Consider the following 21,697-nt stretch of genomic DNA (forward strand, 5'->3'; position numbering starts at 1 on the left):
ATTAAGAATTAGGAATCATTTGTAAAATTGGTTTGCATAAAAGAAGGGGCTACAAAACCTGTGTGAAATACTGACTGTTCCCATAATAGCAGAAAGAGAATAGACTGTAGGATGAGGTAAGGAGCTGGAATACGTAAACAGGATACAAGCCTAAATGCACCACAGGATGAGGGGTTTCCTTGGATTCTTTTGGACCCCTAAGCCAGAGGAAATGGAAAGAGGGGGGTCAAAAGAACTGAAAGGAGCATGCACAAAGAGACAAGGTAAAAAGTTCAGCCGAAGGAAAAATTCTGACTTCAGCCCCAAAGACCCCCAGAAGACCACCAGTGACCAACAAGGAGCAGTGCGCAGCTCCAAATAGGCGTGGAACGAATTTTAATACTAGCGGGGACAGGCGGGGTTAGCAAATGAATATGTATTAGGCGTACTGTGTAATCCTACTTTGTAGAGAATAAAAAGGGAGAAACAAGTCTCCAAGGTGTGCATGCCTTTGGAGGAGATGTCCCCATGCACCTCAGCGCTGAATAAATTCATACCTACTCTTATAACTACTCTACGAGTTATAACTCTACGAGTTATCCTTTCTATTCTGCATATCACACGTCTTTTATTCAGTTTATCTCTTGGTTTTTGGTGGTATTCTTCACACCAGACATCCCTCTGCTTATGCTAAAAACATCTGTACATTCTTTCAAAGAAACACTCTGTTTCAGTCACTCAAATTCATAACCAAATGTAATTTGGTTTAGGAAAAGGCAGCCCTTCTTGTCATACTCCCGGTAGACTCTACGTAATTGCAAATTGCTGCAGGACTTTCTCTGCAGTTCCTCTGCACTAGCATTGGATTGCTAGCCTCCCCCACTTTCTTCACAAAAGTATCTCAAGTATTCCTCACAAAAATATTTCAGCTGTTAATACAGATGCATTTTTCCCTCGTCTACTGTGTTGTCTCTGCACAGCAATTCACAGAATTAATCTACAAAAAGCACCGAGGAAAGCAAAACATTCTCGCTACTGGAGGGGAGCAAGGGTGTGGCCTCTCTAGTGCCGAAGGCCCCGGCCCTGCTGCCACAGCGTGGCTGGCACAGAACATTTCGCTCAGGTTCGGCAGCTCCAGCGCCCTTTCCGCCGGTCCGGCCGAGACCCGGCTCCTGAGGCGCGCAGGGAGGCGGCTGCTCCGCCGGGGCCGCTTGTGGGCGGGGGCGACTCCGCCCGCGCCGCCATCTTTGCTGTGGGCGCGAGGGCAAAGCGGCGCCTCCATGATGGGTGAGGGCGAAAGGGTGACCGGAAGGGGCGGCCGGCGGAGGCCATTGCCGGCGGGACGGGGCGCGACGGCGGCGGCGAGGCGGTCTCGGCGGGTCTGTGAGGGGGGCCGGGGCCGGGGCGAGCCGGGGTGGGGGCGTGCGGAGGAAGGAGGGGTCGCGGGGGGCTGGAGACAGTGCACACCCAGGAAGGGAGGGACGGGCCCACGGCGCTGTGGGAAGATGCCGGGGGAAGGGGCAGGAGCCCCGCGGGATGTGGGAGAGCGGAGGAGGTGTGGGAACGGCTGGCGTGGGAAGCTAAATCACAGAATAGTTTGATTCTGTTTGATTTGGGTTGAGATCACCCAGTGCAACCCCCGTGCCAAGGCGGAGTCATCTGGATCAGGTGACAGAGGAAAACATCCAGGTGGATTTGAGATGTTTCCAGAGGGGGTGAGTCCGTGACGTCCGTGGGCAGCGGTTCCAGTGCTCTGCCACCATAAATGAAAAGAACTTCTCCCTCATGTTTAGGTGGAACTTGTTGTGTTTTAGTTTATGGCCACCGCTCCTCATCCTGTTGCTGGGTAGCACTGAAAGAGTCTGGACCACCCTATTGGCACTCACCTTGGAGATACCTGTGTGTATTAATGAGATTCCCTCAGTCTTCTCTAGACTAACCAGGCCCAGATATCACAGTCTCTCCTTATAAGACAGATGCTCCAGAGCCCTCATCATCTTTGTGGCTGCCACTCGACCCTCTCCAGCAGCTCCTTTTCTTTGTACTGAGGAGTCCAGAACAGGACACAGCAACCCAGCCATGCCTTGCTAGGGCCAGGCAGAGCACGGATTGGCAGTTTTCCCCTGTCTCCTTCCATGCTTAAGATATTCTTGCTGAACCTGACCTGAAGGCATGGAAAAGTCCCCATTAGGCTTGTGGATGTAACGTTGCTTGACTGGAGTTCCTGCTGGGGAGTATGAACTCAAATAGCAGCTTTAAAATCTGCACAGTGCTTATATTTCTGTTGTTCTGTGTCTGTTCATAAATACAGGTTTATATGTGTGTAGTGTAGTTTATGTAGTGTAGAGTGAACATCTGGTGGTGGCAGATGTAGTAAAGATTCTGGATGTAGTTGTAAAATGGTAGTAAGTGAGAAAAAGTCAAATTTGAGTTTCAGTCTATAGGGCTTGTCATCTGAAATCCATCTTTTCTTTAAGCAAATTCAGGGTAAGTAAAATTTTGTTCGTTAGCAGAGTAGATGAGCTGTTCTGTGTCAAAAAGGAAATAAATCTGACATTCAGAGAAATGTACATTCATGCTTAGAGCTCTTTGCCTTTTCCATCTGTGAGCAGCAGAAAGGATTGTCAGCCACTAGAAGAGGCTGCCCAGGGAGGTGGTGGAGTCCCTGTCCCTGGCTGGATTTGTCATTCAGTGCCATGGAGTGGCTGACAAAACAGTGTTGGTTCATAGGCTGGACTCAATCTCAGAGGTTTTTCCCATTCTAAATGATTTTGTGAAAGAGAGGGTCTGTGGTCATAGAAAGTTAATGAGCTGGGGTCTGGTGTACAGTGTGTGAGGAGGTGGTGAGAGGGGAGCTGGGGCTGAGGAGGGTGGTGCCAGGAGGCAGTGGAAGGGGTATTTTGTCCGTGGACAAGAAGTGTGAAAAGCAGTGGACAGTGGTGGCTTGCTGGAGTGACATGGGACACATGAGATGTTTCTAGTGACAGCTGTTCCCTTCCAATGCTCCTGGAATTCCAGCTAAAGTCAGTGCTGCTGCTGAGAGAAGTAAAATGGTTCTGTGGCAGTTGTCTTTGTTTTTTAATTTGAGATGTAATTTAATGTTTTTCTTAAAAGATATCTCACGGGATCCCTGTATGTGCTGTTTCAGTAGCTCACTTAGAAATAATCTTTTTTCTATTTTGCATATGATGTAGGGGAATTCCAAGATGAGATGCTTGTGAAATGCTGAGGTTTGACAAAGCAGTGTACCAGCTTCATCTTCAAAATGCAATGGCATTGTTGCTTTCAGTAGAACTGCTCTATCAAAGCAGATAAGAAGGTTCAGTTTGTAACTCTTAGTTTGACTGTAAATGCCATTATAGGCTTAGATGGAACAAGTCAGGTTTTACTAGTGTGATCTGCACTTCATTCATTTCTGGTTTCATTCAGTCTAGAGGCTGGCACAGCATCAGTGACTGTGGCAGAAGAATGCAGCCCACGTCTGGTAAAGATCTGATTGGTTCCATTTTCCATCTCCAGCCAATCCATTTGTGTTTGAAACCCTTTGAGGATATACTTGTAATTTTGCTCTATATTATTTTAGGGAACTACAGGAAATTCTTTTCAGACATGAGAAAAGCCTGTCTTAATGTTGAGGGTGGTCAAGTACTGGAGAGGCTGCCCAGAGCCATGACTGAGTTTCTGTTCCTGGAGATGCTCAGGCTGCCTGGACAGGGCCCTTGGCAGCCTCCTTTGGTTTGCCTTGTGCAGGAGCACAGGGCAGGTGAACTCCAGTCCTCCCTTGCAGCCTCAGCTGGTCTGTGATTCTCTATTAGTCCAGAGCTTTTCAGACTGCATTGAGTTAGGAATGAGTTCTCTTCAAGCATGTCTGCATCTCTCCTGGTTCACAGGAAAACTCTTAGAATGGGTCTTTATGAGCCTTGGCTCCAAGTTGCTTTTCAGTTCCATAGGATTTGTGAGCTCTTTAAGCACAGGGCTCATTTATTCCCAGGTATTGCTGCCCTCAGCTTGGACTGGCTTTGTGTGTAGATTGAATAAGAACAGTTTGGTTGTTGCGCAGTGAACTGGTGCCACAAACACACCATCTCGGTTGTCTGCTAAAGTCTAACCTGGTTCATTTTTGTTAATGCAGAAAAGCAACGACTGAACCCTGGGTGAAGATTTCTTTGCAAAGAGCATGATAAGGTACAGTGCTTCCATTTTAACATTATAGAGCAGTAGATATTTTCCCCATTAACTTAGTGCTTGCAGTGCTGATCCTGTTGGTGTCTTTTACATATTAATGTTGGACCAGCATGTGTGAGTCAGCACAGGCTGGCACAAACTCCCAGTTAGAACACAAGGTGTAGATTTGTTTCCATTACCTTGCTACTTGTGGGATCCCCAAAGCAACACTTGGACAGAGGTGCAGTATGAGCATATATATGCAGTATATATGCCCTATGTGGGCACCCTTAAACTCAGCCCATGCCAGAGGATCACTGTCTTATCAAGGGTTATTCCCAGCTGCAATGTCACTTGAGTGATTTACAGTCCTCCTTACCAGTCTTCCACTTTTAATCCATTCCTCCCAAAAGATATTTTTCAAAATCTTTTGACTTCCATGATCTGCTCTGTTCTGGGCGTATTGTTACCTTGATGGGTCAGCATGTTAAAAACCCCAAACAAATTGACCACGTGGATGTGTATTTGGCATCTCTTTTAATAGTGTTCTTTAATGTTCAGGAAGAACTCGGAGAAGGTGAGAGTCTGTACACTTCAGCCACCATGTCTGGAATTGGTAATAAACGGGCAGCTGGAGAGCCTGGCCCTTCTGCACCTCCAGAGAAAAAGGCAGGGGTCGAAGATTCAGGCACCACTGTGGAGACCATTAAACTTGGTGGTGTTTCATCAACGGTATGTCTTCCTTGAATACCCCCACTGCATCTTTTGTTGTTTTTCATCTGGAGGCAAAAATGCCTCTGGGGTCAGGATGAGCCCTTCTGAGACCTGGCCTGTGTGTCCCGTGTGCCTGTGCCCAGGAGGAGCTGGACATCCGGACCCTGCAGACCAAGAACCGGAAGCTCGCAGAGATGCTCGACCAGCGCCAGGCCATCGAAGATGAGCTGCGGGAGCACATTGAGAAGCTGGAGTGTCGGCAAGCAACCGATGATGCCTCTCTGCTGATCATCAACCGATACTGGAATCAGGTTGGTAACAGCTTTTGTTACTTTATATACACTGTTGTCTTGTCTCTGCTGTACCACTGCACTTCCTTTGCTCACATCCATTCTTTCTCTTGCATTGCCTGTCCCATCATTCAGTTTGATGAAAATATCCGCATCATCCTTAAACGCTTCGACCTGGACCAAGGTCTTGGAGACTTTTTGTCTGAAAGAAAAGCACTGGTGGTGCCAGAACCTGAACCAGATTCTGACAGTAATCAGGAGCGCAAAGATGAGAGAGAACGAGGTGAGGCACCTGTCTGGGGACAGTGGGAAGGATGGATTTCTGCTATGGACAATGCTGAGGTCCGTTTCAAAAGGCAGATGAAGACTTTTATTGTGATTGTAAAGATTGATGATATATGTACCTTCGAGAACACATTTACTTCTTTTCACCTCTTTATGTTTCCAGGGGAAGGACTGGAGCCAGCATTCTCCTTCCTGGCCACTCTAGCCAGCAGTACCAGTGAAGAGATAGAATCTCAGCTGCAGGAGCGTGTGGAGTCCTCCCGCCGAGCTGTTGCCCAGATTGTGACAATGTATGACAAGCTGCAGGAGAAGGTGAACGTGCTGTCTCACAAGCTGAATAGTGGAGGTATGACCAGTGGCAGGTATTCAAGAATGCTTATCTGCAACCTCTCCCTCCTTAGACCTCATCCTGCATTGTAGACATTAAGGTCTAGTCCTTCTCATGTGCATTTGTTTTCCAAAATGAATTTGTTTGGCTTTCCAAACTCTCGTTACCAAAACCTCTACTAAAGGACCATGTGCCAGAAGTGTATTGTAGCTACCTCTGTACTTGAATGCTGAGCATGTTGGGCTCTGCTCAGCATGTTGGGCTAAGAAGCAGCTGTTTCTGCCAGTATTGTGTTCACGTGCCTGAGAAGTCAGAGAGCACAGTTGAACCTTATCAGCCAGCTGTCCTCAGCCACCACATAAAAGGCTTCATGCTTACAAGTAAAAGTGAAATCAGCATTGCGAACTGATGGTGGGCTCCTTCTCCTTTGCAGTTTAGTAGAAGGTGTAGGAATAACCAACGGCTCAGTTTTCCTGAGTCCTGAGCAACATCTACTGGCGTGCTGTGCTTAGCGTAGCTGTCAGTTTTGAACAAGCAGAGTTCTGCAGAGCGAGCCAAATGACCAGCTTCTAAAAATTAATGTAGCATATTCACTTTACACTCTGATGACTATTGAAAAAACTTGATTAGCTAAGGTTAGCATTTTAATCTTTTGAACGAAACTTTGGGTGGAATATCAACTCATGCTTGGTGTGCCTTCTGTGTGCTCTGACCAAGTCTGGCATTGCTGTAGGGAGGTGTTGCTGTGCATGGCTAGCAGTCATAAACTGTAGTAGTTTTGACACTGGTGCCATGTGAGCCTGTCCTCAGGTGCTCTAGTTTCCCCTGTCACCTCGGTGCTGTGGTTGGTGCCTGGTGTCATGGTGTGTTGGCCTGGTGTATCATCCCTGGCCACCTGTTGCAGCAGGTTTATGCATGAATTTGGGCAGCATTTGGGTGTCCCTGGGTTCCATGCTCTGGGTTGCTGGTACAGACAAAGCTGAAGTGATCTCCGGTGTGAGGGGATGGTCCCCATGCCAGGATTGTGCAGCACTGTTAAACTGCAGAGCCTTTTGCTTAGGGGTGCAAGTCAAAGCTCTCTGTGGATGGAGATCAGGCCTTCAGGAAAGCATCTGTGGGAGAGGTAGGGTAAACTGAAGTTAACCCAGTAATCTCCTTTTCGGTTTTCTTATTTGTTTCTTTGCTGTTCAGGAATTAAAATCAGTGCTCCTTGATTTCCATTAATTTCCTTTTATTTGTGTACCTTTCAGATATTTCACTGATGGAAGAAGCAGTAGTGGAGTTGAATTCCTACCTGTCACATGAGAATGGAAGGCTGCAGGAACTGGTTGATGTTCTTCAGGAGAAGCACAGAGTCATGTCTCAGGAGGTATAAAGAGGAGAAAGAAAGAAATCTGCTTTGGGATTCTGCTTAGCTAGATTTGATGTTACTATAGTTTGGAAAGCAGCTTACTTCCTTGGAGAGGCACAGGAGCAACATGGTTTGAAGGTTACGAAAAGGGTTGTTGTGGAGAGCTGGACATAGATTTTCTGTATAAATCAGATTGATTTGCTTCTTACATGACTGAAGGAAAGGAAATAAGTCAGTGAGTTGAATGGATTTAACTTCAAAAGAAAAGGGGAGAGCAGAGGATCTGGGGGAAAATGGTGCTGTGGTGGCTGTGTAGACACCTGGAACAGTCTAGCTGGCATCCCTGTCAGTCTGACAGTTGGTTTCTCCGTTTTTTGACAGTGGAATGATATCAGTTACAAGATGATCCCACTTACTAAGGGATTCACATTATTAGCAGGATTTGTTTGAGAGATTCCAGTTCATTTAAAAATTGTGTTAATGCTGGTCTTGCGCAGTGTTAGACCTCTGAACACTTAGGTACTCTGTAGAGTAAATGGACGTAGGGATTGAAAAGATTAAAATCTAAAAAGCTTTTGAATAAGCTGAGGTGGCTATCTCTGTATTCTGCCAGCTATTAGCACCTTCCTGCTCTTTCTCCATTTTCAGTTTTGTCTTATTTTTGTTGCCGTCTTGGGATTTGGCCAGTGTAAAATTAAGGACAGTTCATGGAATAGTCTGTCAACCACAGCAAAAGATGAAAAGTGCATGGTGGATAAGAGAAAAATGACTCCTGAGCAGCCTCAGGGAAAGCTGATTCTACGTAATATGTTGGCTGAAGCACTCCTTTGATTGCAGTTCTCCAAGCTGCAAGAGAGGGTGGAGACAGCAGAATCCCGGGTGTCTGTCCTAGAGACAATGATTGAGGACCTTCAGTGGGATATTGACAAGATCCGCAAGAGGGAGCAGAGGCTCAACCGCCACCTGGCCGACGTCCTGGAACGAGTAAGCTCTGCCTTGCTGGCCAGGAAACCTGGGAGGTGGGGCTGGTCTTGGATGGGTGTGTGACATCCTCTCTAGGACTTGGCTGGGAGAGCTGAGAATCTGCAGTGTATCTTCTTTGGTCTTGGATCTGCTGCATCACTCTTGTCAGTATTTCACTGGGTCATGAGGAAATCTCTTTCATTTTTTGCAGGTAAATTCCAAAGGCTACAAGGTGTATGGAGCTGGGAGCAGCCTCTATGGGGGAACAATCACCATTAATGCCCGCAAGGTAAGGTCAGCTTGACTGTGGGCAAAGGAAAGAATAAAGACAAGGAGAACAAGGGCCACAATTTGAGCAGAATTTAGATATTTAATTTAGATAATTTTAGATCCTGTGATGCAAAGCTGGGTGACTCTGGGCAAGCCATTTTGTCTGTGTACGAGTTTCCTGCTCATGAAACATCTGGTGTAAATAGACTCTGTTTCACTTGGTCACATTACCTGACTGCTCGTCTGTAATTGCTGTTACTGCATGAACAGATAATTCATTAGGACACTCAGGAGAAACATTAACAGTGGGATTTACAAGCTGTTTATCCCAACAGTTTGAGGAGATGAATGCAGAGCTGGAAGAGAATAAAGAGCTTGCTGGGAATCGCCTTAATGAATTGGAGGAACTACGTCAGGATCTTAAGGAAGTAACAACACAAAATGAAAAGCTCGAGGTGAGACATCTCTAGCTATGTGAGGATGAAGGTGTTCTGAATTGCCCTCAGCTTTGCAGTGCTGTATCTGCAGGAAAGCACATTAGCAGTACCTGTTCTGAACCTGTTCTTTAGCTGTGTTACACTTTGCTCCAGTGTACAATTCAGCAAGTCTGTCTGTGGCTCTACTTGCTGTTCAGTGTGTTACACTGTGTGGCCACCATTGGAAATTGTGATGGTTTCCTGCCTGTGTCCCAGTTTTTTAGTCCTTTTTGACCATATCTGGTTAAACCTGTTTTCACATCTTTACAAGTAATGATCGCTCTTCCACCTTGCCCATGCCCTGTGCAAGTGGAACCAGAGAACAGAAACTCTGGAAACTAAGATGTTTTCTTAGTAGTCAGTGCCAATTATAAGAAGTGTCTGTCTAGAGAACCTAAATTTCAGAGATCTGATGGTGGGAACTGTCTTGAGGTAGCTCTGAATTCTGTTTATCCACATGAATTTGTTTAGAGAGAAACAGTGTTTAGATTACAATTTTTTCCTTTTCCCCCTAATTACTTCTAAGCTGAATGCATGTATATATGTGTATGTTCTCTGCTGCTAGTCACAATCATTTGCTAACTTTTTTTTCTAGGAATTCAGTTCTGTACCTTTGGGGTTTTTTTTAATTTCTCTTTCTGTCAGTCATTATGTCTTACTGGAAGAAGGCTAACATAATGCCTACTTCCGTGTGCATTTTCATTGTTCTCTCATACTTTTCTATGGGTCCATCTTTATTGATCTGGGTGATTACAATTTTTTATGTTTTCCAAGTTCATATTTTTGAGAGAAGCCATTTTAGGACCCAAGAGTCAAAAACTTGCATGATGTGGTTGTGCAAGAGAAGCAGCCTAGTGCATGCAGAGACCACAGAGACTTTTTAAAATCGATACTGAAGCATATCACTTGGACCTACTTCACAGCAGTGCTGTTGAAGTTCTACTTTTGTCTTTGCTTGTGGCAGCGTGAGTCACTGTTCTCCTGTCTTGAGACAGAGACCAAAGGCAAGGGGATAATATTCCTTTTTGTGGCCTTTTCTTGTGTCACAACTAGGTTGAGCTGCGACGAGCAGTGGAAGAGGCTGTGAAGGAGACCCCGGAATATCGCTGCATGCAGTCCCAGTTTTCTGTTTTGTATAACGAGAGTCTCCAGCTGAAGGTGCACCTTGACGAGGCCCGCACACTGCTCCACAGCACCCGTGCCACACACCAGCGCCAGGTTGAACTGATTGAGGTAACACCTCTGCTTCGTCAGCCTGGGAACTTTGTCGTGCCACTGATCGTCACTGCTGGATCTGTGTGCCTCTGCGGGTGCTCAGGAAATTTATGTTTCTGGCAATAATTCAGGCTCATGAGGTACCTTATATTGATGAGGTGAGAGATACTCAAGGTTCAAAGCACCAAGTTCTGCTTCCTTTTTGTTCCTCAGAGGGATGAGGTCAGCCTTCACAAGAAGCTACGCACTGAGGTGATTCAGCTGGAGGACACCCTGGCACAAGTCCGCAAAGAATATGAAATGTTGAGGATAGAGTTTGAACAGACACTTGCTGCCAATGAGCAAGCAGGTATGTTGTTGTGCTGTGCCTAAAGACAAACACCACCTGCCCACCAATGCCCATTAGGGGCTGCAGTGCACTAGAACACCTGGCTTGATTCTTTGTTACTGTTAAATACTTTTTCTGGCAGATCTCTTCATCTCAAAAAACAAAGCGCTTCACCTGTTTTATTGGGAGGCCAGTTCCATGTTGTCTGACTACCTTCTTGATGCTGCATAATAGATAGACTTTGCTAACATTTTGGTTTATGACAGGATATTTTACATTATTAAAAATTACTTGTGGGGGGAGGATTCATTTCCAAGTAAGGATAAGCTAGATAGCAAAGCAGTAATTCTTAAGTTTTATCAGAGGAAATAAATTACTTCTGAAGTAGCATTTAAATCAGATTTCTATTGTAACATGACAGGTTTCCCATGGGATCATGGGTATAAAAATAATGTTAAGTGGGAACTTAGGACTGTGAATTTGCAAGGATTTACGGTTGCGTATAAAACTGGCGTGACTTTTTTTCTGCAGGTATTGTCTGCTGTTCTGTTGTGTTGCAGAATGATAACAATCTTATTTTGTCCTTTGCCATTGTCACCTTGTTTTCCATTTTCGTGAAAGTCTCCAAGAAGGTGGACAAAAGTGGGGTTTGTTACAGAGGTATTTCTGTTTTTGCAGGCCCAATTAATCGGGAGATGCGTCACCTCATCAGCAGCCTCCAGAATCACAACCACCAGCTGAAGGGAGAGGTGTTGAGATACAAGCGCAAACTGAGAGAGGCCCAATCTGACCTGAGCAAGGTAACACAGCAGGAATGCCAGAAAAGAGGGGAAAGTGCTTAGGAGAAGGGGGAGCGCTGTCACCCTTGCCAGCAATATCAGCCTTTCTGATACACTGTTCAGGATGCAGTGAAATTTTCTGTGGAGCTCTGCACTTCGCTGCTGCCTTTGACCAAATGAATGCTCTTCCTTCGTAGCTATGTTGTGTTCCATGAAAAGAGGCATGGAAGCATAGGTCTGGGAAGACAAAGGAGAAGGGGGTAAAGAAGACTCCTGGCTAAGAACTTTAACATTTGTTTTCTTGGTCATCTCTCTTGCTGTTTCATGCCAGATCCGCTCTCGCAGTGGCAGCGCTCTCCTCCAGACCCAGTCCAGCACTGAAGACACAAAGGAGGAACCTGCAGAGGTCAAGCAGGAGCCTGATGATCCTTCTGCCCAAGTGTCTGTTCCCAAGGCTGCTTCTGAAGATGTTCATGAAATGAAGGCCAGACGAGACGAAGAGGAACGGGAGCGGGAGAGACGAGAAAGGGAGAGGGAACGAGAGAAGGAGAAAGAGAGAGAACGAGAAAAAGAGAAAGAGAAGGAAAAGGAACGAGAGCGGGAAAAGCAGAAGCAGAAGGAATCAGAGAAGGAGAGAGAGTTGAAAGAGAAGGAGAAAGGGAAGCATGAAGAGGGAAGAAAGAAGGAGGCTGAAGTGATCAAGCAGCTGAAGGCTGAGCTCAAGTAAGAGTTGTTGTCTCTCCTTTTCCTGTGGGAGCAGTGCCCAAGCCTGGGGTGTTTGCATGTTCTTGTTGTTACGGGATCGGCATCATTGAAGTTTGGAGCCAAGAGAGTCTCTTGACACCCTCTGTATCTGATTGTGATGTGGTCAGTGTAGAAGTGTTTTTCCTACAATAGCCTAGAGCATGAGTTACCAAACCAGATACTTCACGGTATCAGATACTTCATGGTGTAGGACAATTAATGTTTATTTGTTGCTGTCATAACAATAGCATAGAAATTCACACAGGAGTGTTCCCACTCCTTGATGGTTCCCAAAGCAGAGGTGGATAGGTTGTAGCTTATTGTTAGGACACATATTTCATCTCCACCTCACTTAATGCCTTTCAACCTATGTGCCTGAATATGTTTCTTTTCCAGTCTGTACTCAACTGCTGTTTTATGTTACCAGCATAAGATGAGCAAAGGATGACTCCATATCCATGTGGGCGATGGAAAGAATATTGCCAGGCTCTCAGGCTGGCTGTGTAACAGTGTGGCTTTGCTGCTGTGTTCTCACAGTGGTCTGTCTCCCTTTCTCCAGGAAGGCCCAGGAGAGCCAGAAGGAGATGAAACTGTTGCTAGATATGTACCGATCAGCCCCCAAAGAGCAGAGAGACAAAGTGCAGCTGATGGCAGCTGAGAAGAAGGCAAAAGCTGAGGTATTTCTAGTTACTTTTCCTTTTTACTTTTTGCTTAAACTTTTTTTTCAGATACTCTGCAGCAGAACTGTGTTGTTTCTCTCCTCAGATCTGAAGATTGTTTTTCTTCTCAGCTTTGTCACTTAGAGATTGAAATGGTCTGGAATAAACGGACTGGTTGCTAGTGCAGGCACACACACACACAACAATCTCTAGGTTCATAAGTACTGACCCATTTGCAGATCCCTTAAGTACCAGCATGTCCCTCTGTTTGGGACCCCTGTGGTTCCAAGCCCCTCTTACCTTCTTCACAAGCAGGTCTCACCTGTAGGCAGCACTTACTCTGTGTAGCCCACATACATGGGGTAAAGAGTTAGGTTACGTGGGGATACTTAAGAAAATGTGTAATAAAAAGAAGATAGAACAGGACAGGCTGTGATGATCATGTGCAAGGCTGAGCCAGACAAATGTGTACTGACTGCCCATATTTTCCATGGGACTGGCCCCTTTTATACCCTTCTCTGTCTAACCCCAGTTTATTCATCCTTGATCTCCATTTCCCTGCATCTTCTGGATTTGAACAGCTCTTGATTTCCACAGCCCTCCCAGTTCAGGAACCATTCCTGTTTTACAGTGTCATCAGTTACAAAGTCCAGGCTGATCTTCCTGGAAGTGATTCCTGTGGTTTCTTGATAACCTATCAGCTGTTGTGACTGGAGTGGTTTTCTTCCTCTCTTTGTCTCTGTGTTTGTGTTGTCAGGTTTGTGTCTCTGTATATTTTGTTTCTGGTTTTCTCCTTCTCCCACCTCAGATAACCTTGATACATTTTCACACTCTGATGTGCTTTCATTATTTAGTGTGACTGACCAGGTTTCGTTCTCATCACTGCCTCCCTTTGCATTTGTCTGATAAGTCTATGTCTCTATATGTTTTATTTTACCACCTCCTTTTCTTATGATCTCCTTCTTGTATGGAAAAAGGTTCTTGACCAGATGCCCTTAAATGAGCAGTTGCTCTCTGACCACATATCCATTCATGTTCTATTGCAGGAGACTGATGTTCCTACTCTGATAAAAGATGCTGTGAAATTTTCAAAGGTGTGGAAGTCAAGGTCGTGGGCTTACAGCCCATCTCAGTGGCACATCTGCCTGTAATACTCTGTCAAAATGGCATGGTTTTTTTTTTTTTTGCCATGCTTTGAAGGCAGTCCTGAGTGTTTCAGAGAATTTTGAGGAAAACAGGCTCTTAACAATGCTCAGGGCACATCCTAATATTTTCTGCCATTTCTGCTTGGTTCTTGTAGCTTGAAGAACTGCGGCAGAAGGTGAAAGAATTGGAAGAAAAAGAACGAAAGGAGAGTAAAAAGATGGCTGATGAGGATGCCCTCCGCAAGATCCGAGCAGTGGAGGAACAGATTGAATATTTACAGAAGAAACTTGCTATGGCTAAGCAGGTGAGAAGTTTCTGATGAGTTCTCTTTTGTCTGGAAGAAGCTGCCTTCAGCTTCTTAACTGTGAAGAAGCTGCCTTCAGGTTACCTCCGGGAAGAGAGAAGGAATTTATATCTGGATGGGCCAGAGATGGGAGTTTGGTCCTTGTTTACCAAAACGAAAGAAAACAAGCAAAAGAACCACCAACAAATTAACCCACTCCACCCTCAGCTCTGGGGTATTACAGGCAGGCCATGGTGGGAAATGTTTAATAACAATTAACATGAAATAAACAATTAAAAATGTGGCCTTGTTGAAGCACACAGAGGAGAATTGGCTTTATCAGCCATTAGGGGAAGAGATTACAATTCCTTTTTAAGAGTTACTATCTCCTCAGTTCATCTAGTGAATATGTTTGCATAGAACTAATACATACCTTCTCCTAAAAAGGGCTTAATGCAATGAAAGAGCAGGACCACCTCAGCAGGGTAAGAGGGAAGCCAATGAATTGATGTGTATGTTTTTAGAATTCAGATTCTTACAGAACAGACCTGCTCTTGTCAATACCTTGTCAACGCTGAAGTGTCCAAAGTGAGTTTAAGGGGCTTGGCAGCCTGTTAGTTGGAAACTGTCAAGCTGTCCACATGTAGAGTTTTTGGCCTGCTGTATCTGACAGCTGTTCAGCTGCTGGGAATTGGGAGTTGGTTTCTTCCCAGCTCTGGCAATGACTGTGTCATAACTGATTCTGCCAGACAAGCAACAGGTTTCTTATCTCTGCACCTTCAAATCCAGAGTATCTCTGCTGTGGCACAGACTTGTAGGGAGTACGTGGTTGTTGGGATGATGGTGTTCCCTGACACCAAGAATCTTCCTTCATCTTCACTAGGTTTGGTGTCTCTGAATATAATGTTCAGGCTCACTGTAGGGGGTCCAGGGCACAGTTTGGCCAGAGCCTGTGATTCTTTTGCAGGAGGAGGAGGCCCTGCTGTCAGAAATGGATGTGACAGGCCAAGCCTTTGAAGACATGCAAGAACAGAACATCCGCCTGATGCAGCAGCTGAGGGAGAAGGATGATGCCAACTTTAAGCTGATGTCAGAACGTATCAAGTCCAACCAGATCCATAAGCTGCTGAAAGAGGAAAAGGAGGAGCTGGCTGACCAGGTTCTGACACTGAAAACACAGGTAGTAATGAAAAACAAGAGAGGACAAGAGAGCTGGTGGAGAAGGTGGAAGTGTTGTGGGTTATCTGTTTTAGGCAGCTGCACACAGGCGTTTGCTCACTCTGCCACTGAGGGAAAGGGGAAAGAATCAGAAAGGACAAAATGAGAAAACAGGTGAGATGAAATAAAAGCAGTTTAACAGTTAAAGCAAAGATGTCCATACAAGCAAAACAAAAAATTAATTAATTGATTACTTCCTGTGGCAGGCAGGAGTTGAGCCATCTCCAGGAAGGCAGGGCTTCATCATGCCTTATTATTATTTAGTAAACACTGCAGCTCTGAACATCCTCCCATTTCCTCCTTTCCCCCAGCTGTTACTGCTGAGCACAGCATTGTAGGGTACAGAACACCCCTTGGGTCAGCTGGATCAGCTGTCCTGGTTGTGTAGCATCCCAGCTTCTTGGGCACCCTCAGCCAACCTGCTGGTGAGCAGCGGGAGACACAGAAGGTCCTGGGGGCCTCAGCACAGGAAAGACACATGGACCTCTGGAGGGAGTCCAGAGGAGCCTGTAAAGATGATTAGAAGAAATGAGCACCTCTGTTACAAGAACACGCTGAGAGAGCTGGCCTTGTTCAGCATGGAGAAGACAAGTCTCAGGAGAGAATTCACTGCAACCTTCCAGTACCTGAAGGGGGCTTAGAAAAGGAGGGAGAGGAACTTTTTATATGAGCATATGATAGGAGAAAAAGCAGTGGTTTTAAACTGAAAGAGGGCAGGCTTAGATTAGATGCTAGGAAGAAATTCTTTCCTCAGAGGGTGGTGCTTCACTAGAAGCGCTGCTAGAGGTTGCCCAAAGATGTTGTGGATGTGGCATCCTTGGAAGTGTTCAAGGGCAGGCTTGAATGGGGCTTTGACAAATGTGGCCTAGTGGGAGTTATCCCAGGGAGGCTGGGACTAGGTGATCTTTAAGGTCCCTTCCAATCCAGGCCATTCTATGACTCTCTATTCTGTCATCCTTGGAACCACTCTGGAGCTGTTCACTGTCTTGCAGCAAGTCTTTAAGCCACTGTCCAAAAATTAAGACATCTTTGTTGCAAATATTTGACTGCTAAGTTTTAAAGTGTTGACCAGAGAGATCTGGCTAGGGCTCTTTGGATACAGGCACAGCTGTTCAGGGAGGAAAAGGCAAGCTGAAGGTGTGCTCCTTGGTGATGGGGAAGCAGGGGTGGTTTTAGGGTTGAGTAGCAGCTTGAGTGACAGCTCTGAAGACCCACAGAACATGCATTCATTCCCTCTGTTCCTTCTGTCTCCCTTTCCAAGGTGGATGCCCAGCTGCAGGTTGTACGGAAGCTGGAGGAGAAGGAACACTTACTGCAGAACAGTATTGGAACAGGAGAGAAGGAGTTGGGTCTGCGAACACAGGCCCTGGAAATGAATAAACGCAAGGTGAGCAATGCCTTTGTTTCCTCTTGGTTTGTGTGGTGGAGCTGCTGCCTTGTGGGAGTCATAGAAGGCTCTGAGCTCTCATTGGCATTACAGAACCTGGTATTCCCTGGTTTTGGATGAGTATATCAGAGGCTGAGGAGTCCTGCAGAGAACTATGATTTAAGTACTACAGACTGATATTTTCCTTTGGTAAGGAGAAGCAGGACATACGTGTTTCTGTGAAACCTATGGTGAAGAAAGAGACAGCAGCTAGATGAAGTTAACTGGGGTCAAAGCTTTTGTAGGAAAGACGGGATAAGCAAAAGGAGAATAGAGCTGGGAAATGGGAACACTTCTAACAAATGCCTAATGAAAAAAGTAGATGTGTTACCAGTAGAATAAGACTAAGTCTTATGGTTGATGCTGCCTTTGTTGTTAAGTTTTAGTAGAAATATAGAAATTACATTAAAATAGGGAGAAAGGAAAGCAGGAATATCACTGTGAAGAGAAGCTGGGGAGAATTCAGCAGTCACCTGTGCTTAATATGACAATTCATGGTATTAAGGGCATTTGGTTATCAAGTTAGCAGAGAACTAGTGAAGAGAGAAGATTGTTAGAAATCTCACAGTTCTGTCTAGTTCAGCTGTAGAACTGCCTCTAAACAATTTAATAGAGAAAATGTGGAAACTGGCAGACTGAAAATACATTAAGATTTGGATGATCATTAGTGTTTTTCCAAGTGATGTGCTTTGCAGTGTGCCAAGGTTGGGCTCTGCCCAAAGGAATCTTGAAGCTAAATGATTAGAACTTGTTAAGAGTAAAGTAATAACAAGGGTCTAGAAATCATGAGAGCTGTTTTTCTGTGTTTGGTCCTTCTATACTGGTTTTCTTTCTCAGGCTATGGATGCAGCACAGCTTGCAGATGATCTGAAGGCCCAGCTAGAGCTGGCTCAGAAGAAGTTACATGATTTTCAGGAGGAGATTGTGGAAAACAGAGTAACTAGAGAGAAAGAGATGTTCAACTTCAAAAGGGCTGAGGTATATATCCTATGCACAATCCTTCAAGGTCTGTCTGCTTTAGTGTCCTTCTCCTTGTACACTGAGCTTGCAGAGGGTTTCAGCTTAACTGCTCTTGGTGTCCAGTTTCACTTTATCTTTGGCTTCATCAGGTCTTGGCTCTTTCAGATTTTGTCTGCTGACAAGTCTGATAACTGGCAATACTTGTGGCATCAGATGATCATGTTGTCGCTTGGATTATAGGGGATGAAACTGTGGGTGGCATTACTTACCCAGGTGACATTCTCTTTGGTCCCTGAGAAGCTGTGATAGAAAATGTACTGCTCCTTCATTTGGTCTCCTGTTTTTATGCAGGAAGATATTTCTAGGTTGCGCAGGAAGCTGGAGACCACAAAGAAGCCTGACATGGTTCCCAATTGTGATGAGATCCTGATGGAGGAAATCAAGGATTACAAGGTGAGTATCTGTGTCTGTCAGGTTCCCTTTTCACTTTAGGCAGAAGGTGTGTAGGCACACTTTCAATATCTGATATCTCTTATCTGTACTTTGGCACTGAAGAAAAAACATTGTCCTTCTGAGAAATGGAAGCACCTTCACCTTGAGACATCTCTGAGCACAGCAGCTGGGCTGCAGGGCCCCTCACAGCTCTGTTTGTGTGTGTGTTTCAGGCCCGCCTGACGTGCCCGTGCTGCAACATGCGTAAGAAGGACGCGGTGCTCACCAAGTGCTTCCACGTCTTCTGCTTCGAGTGCGTGAAGACGCGCTATGACACCCGGCAGCGCAAGTGCCCCAAGTGCAACGCTGCCTTTGGGGCCAATGACTTCCACAGGATCTACATTGGCTGAGGCTCTCACAGAGCCTCTGCTTGTGTGAGCTGCCTCCCTCCCTCTGTCAGCTTCTGCCACCTGAGTTGTAGTGTCTTCTGGAGGTGCGTTCAGGGTCTCAAAAGAAATGCACTCTGGATCTTGCTTCCTTTCTTGGCCCTGTCCCTTTGGTCTTGCCCTCAGTTTTTGTGTGTTCTTTGTGCCTGGGAGGATATTTCCTATCTGTCACTTTCATACTGCCAGGGTGGGAATCTGCAACTGAGGTGCTGCCTTGGTGGGATGGAAGCTGAGCTGCAGCAGAGATTAGTGAGAGTTTTATGTGAGGGCTCTGCTTTGGATGCTAATTAAATCCTATCAAGGGATGGCTCTGCTCCTGGGAGGGAAGAGTTTCCCAAGTAGCAGACCAAATAGAAGCCAAGGAACTGAATCTGTAGACTGAGCAGAGCAGCTCCTTGTGTACCTGTGTATCTTCCTGAGTCAGGGCAAGAACTCCTGAGGGCTGGTGCACTAGGAAACATCCTCCCTAGCCTCTAACAAACACATCTAAATATGTAGAAGAGGAGAAAGGGAGAGATCTTGGAGACCCTTAGAAAACAGCATGTCACTGATGAGCTCTGGTTAATGTATTTAACCTTCCCCTAGGCTGAGGCATTGCTGCCATTGTCCTCAGAAAAGGACTTCTAGCAGCTCCTTTGCTTCAACTTTACCACAAATATTAATCTTGTTATGCACACATTCTTATTAAAGCTGTTGTTTGGCTTATTTTTCTGTTTCTCTTGCCTCTGGTACTATCTGTCTGTTCTCCCATCCCTTGTCCAGTTCTTGGAAACATTTCTCACAAGCTTGAAACTTCTAGAGTAGAGACAATTAATTCCTTCTTCCTCTGCTTTCAAAATATGCTCAACTAGAACAACTTTTGTCTCTTTGGCTCTATCCCCGGTACCTTATTCCTGACACAACAGGAGGGCCAGGATTCTGCATTATTTCTGCAGTCATTTTGCCATGGCTGCTGGAAATTTTGGTAGGGATGTGGTGTGGCTTAGAATCTCAGTGCTCCCTGTACTTGGAGGCTGCATTTGAAGTCTGCTCCTAAAATCAAAATGGGAAGTTGTTGCCTTTCCACATTTCTTCCTAGGGTGTAGTGTTTTCTCCATAAACTTAATGTGCATGGAAAGTGCACCTGTCAGAGGCTTGTCTCTTGGGTGTCCATCCCATGAAGCATGGAATCTCTGGCCTTCCTCCATCCCCTCCCTGCAGAACATAACAGATCTCAGATGTTAGATGTTATATGGTGGCTAACAGATGGCCTGGAGGCCTCGAATTTATAGATAACTAATTAGAACTCGATGGGTCTAGACTAGGAGAAAAACATCCTTAGTGGAAAAGCGTTGTAAAGCTTGGAGATTTAAATTCGATCAATGCCAGCCAATCCCCAGCAGGCATGGAGGTAGGCAGCTATGGGCCAGTGAGCTGGGTAGTAACCAAATTCAGCCAATTGGAATCACCCATACAGGTTTTTGAAAACCATATAAAAAGGAACTTCACTCAATAAAAATTTGCTGTTGCCACATGAACTATGGAGTGTTGTGTCATATCCATCTCAACTGCGACAAACACAAAGTGGCTCTTACACTATTCATTATTATCCTGGTGAAAACATTCAGAATATATGAATAAAGCCTTGTAAATTATGAGAAATCCTGAAAAGTGAGAAGGAACACAGCATCCTGCTTTCCAAGGGGAACTTGGGATGCTGAGGATTTCTGCAAGTGCTGTGACGAGGTGTAAGAGCTGTTAGAAGGAGTGAGAGTAGAAGCCTTTTGCCTTTCACTGAAAGTTGCTCCTGGTTCTGACAGCAAGTTGTCTAAAGAATGGTCTGTTAATGCTGCTGGTGGATTTTGGGGTACAAATGCTTGTTCATCACAACCAGGACTTGGTTTATGAACAAACTGTCTGCATCTTCAAACAGCTTTGCTACAGCAGCAAAAGTTCTTTTCCAGCAGTGAACAGCAATTTGAACTGAACAGCCCCAGCAGAGCTGCAAAGCCACTCTGTCCTTCCCCACTCGCTCTTGTATCACCTTTCTACTGAAGTTGAGCTTTGTGTGCACACTGCTCAGGTTGGCTTCCCTCAGGTCATGGCAGGAAATGGATACTTCAAACAATCTGCTTGAGTTTCACAAAGGAGTTTTGGAAACTCCTCTCTTATAAAGAAAAAAGTCTTGGTTTTGTTTTAAAATAATAGCTTATTTCAAGCTCATTTTGGAAGTGACTAAGTTTCTCTTGGTGGATAGAATTTAAACACTGAGAAACCGAAGATTTTAGATTATCTGTTTTCCAGAATGTACAGAAAGAATTCTACTTTATCAGGCTAGAAGTATTGGGTTAAAAGTAAGGGGTGACAACCTTTATCAAAAGGTTCTCTAAATTCAGTGTCTGATGTGCTGAGGCCTGAGCAGCAGGCCTGAGTGAGAGCTGACTTACAGGATGAATCTTGAACATTGTGTCCTTAATTCCATCAGTATCTAGTGAAAAATAGATTACAAAAAAGGTTATTCTAGCTCTGTATAACCTTTTACCCTGCAGCCTCCAGGGGCAAGGGCTTTGTGGGAGCAGGGGCCATCACAGCCTGTGATCTGGAAATAGACCCAGAAAAATGAGCAGATCCTGCTGGCTTCTGCTACTGCTGATCCTAGCAGCAACTCCTCTGGGGAGTTCTTCCAGGGAACTTCAAACAAAGGGCTTCCATCATTATAGTGGTTGTGAGAACTTGTTGATTCCCAGTTCTCCTGGATTTTGGACCATTTCAGCACCTGTGTCAGTGGCCCTTCCTTCACCCCCAGCCTGCAGCAGTTACAGTCACTGTTGCCTCCCCCTTATTCCAGCTCATTTGCCAAAGCACTGCCAAAGGCAGCAGAGTTGGCTCAGGATCCCTGTTGGCTTCTGGTCTCCAGGATGACATTTAGAGGGACACTTAGAGTGCTTCCTAAAGAGCTGCCCATGGGATGGGCGTGGATTTGTCCTCCCTGGATGGCTCCTACTTTGAGTTCTACACACAGCAGAGTCCCGGAGTGTTCTCAGCAGGCTTTTGCAGTTCTTAGCCAACATGTGGCTCTGCTGCCATCCCAAATCTGCGCTTTCCTTTCCCAGCCTGAGCAAAAGTGGGGCATATGCTGGGCATGGCTGGAGATTTTCATGACCAAAATCCTCCAGCATCATCGCATTTACATCTGCCCATTGCTTTGGATAGCACAAATCACAAACCACCCATCTCAGCTGATAAATGTCATTTCTTGCAG

General features: G+C 45.5%; 1 protein-coding gene across 6 annotated transcripts; it reads left to right on the plus strand.

The window, feature by feature from the left end:
• Positions 1-820: 820 nt before the first annotated feature.
• On the plus strand, positions 821-19,973 carry LOC111941267 (E3 ubiquitin-protein ligase BRE1A). Of its 6 annotated transcripts, none has more exons than XR_015280782.1 (22): positions 1,220-1,358; positions 4,112-4,164; positions 4,705-4,875; positions 5,001-5,168; positions 5,283-5,430; positions 5,596-5,778; positions 7,011-7,129; positions 7,949-8,095; positions 8,286-8,363; positions 8,680-8,799; positions 9,874-10,053; positions 10,249-10,384; positions 11,042-11,163; positions 11,474-11,865; positions 12,446-12,563; positions 13,846-13,995; positions 14,942-15,154; positions 16,454-16,579; positions 17,456-17,596; positions 17,930-18,031; positions 18,244-19,631; positions 19,702-19,973. XR_015280782.1 is itself a non-coding variant. In XM_086868706.1 (22 exons), exons 4-22 carry the CDS (start codon positions 4,747-4,749, stop codon positions 18,418-18,420), a joined length of 2,949 nt encoding a protein of 982 aa, XP_086724832.1. In that variant the 5' UTR covers positions 1,264-1,358; positions 3,414-3,463; positions 4,112-4,164; positions 4,705-4,746; the 3' UTR covers positions 18,421-19,973. The 6 variants fall into 6 exon arrangements, 5 of the variants coding, with proteins under 5 accessions (XP_086724833.1, XP_086724830.1, XP_086724832.1 ...); XM_086868706.1 differs by adding an exon at positions 3,414-3,463 and having other exon boundaries at positions 1,264-1,358; positions 18,244-19,973; XM_086868708.1 differs by lacking the exon at positions 1,220-1,358 and adding exons at positions 1,576-1,694; positions 3,414-3,463 and having other exon boundaries at positions 18,244-19,973.
• The last annotated feature ends 1,724 nt before the right edge of the window (positions 19,974-21,697 follow it).

This window comes from Cyanistes caeruleus, chromosome Z, assembly GCF_971803275.1.
Source record: "Cyanistes caeruleus chromosome Z, bCyaCae1.hap1.1, whole genome shotgun sequence".
NCBI lineage: Eukaryota > Metazoa > Chordata > Aves > Passeriformes > Paridae > Cyanistes > Cyanistes caeruleus.

Coding starts and splice junctions, on each gene's coding strand:
- LOC111941267 (XM_086868707.1), top strand. CDS start 4,747: ATGTCTGGAATTGGTAATAAACGGGCAGCTGGAGAGCCTGGCCCTTCT. Junction 8,096..8,285: donor TGGCCGACGTCCTGGAACGA/GTAAGCTCTGCC, acceptor CATTTTTTGCAG/GTAAATTCCAAAGGCTACAA. Junction 13,996..14,941: donor AACTTGCTATGGCTAAGCAG/GTGAGAAGTTTC, acceptor ATTCTTTTGCAG/GAGGAGGAGGCCCTGCTGTC.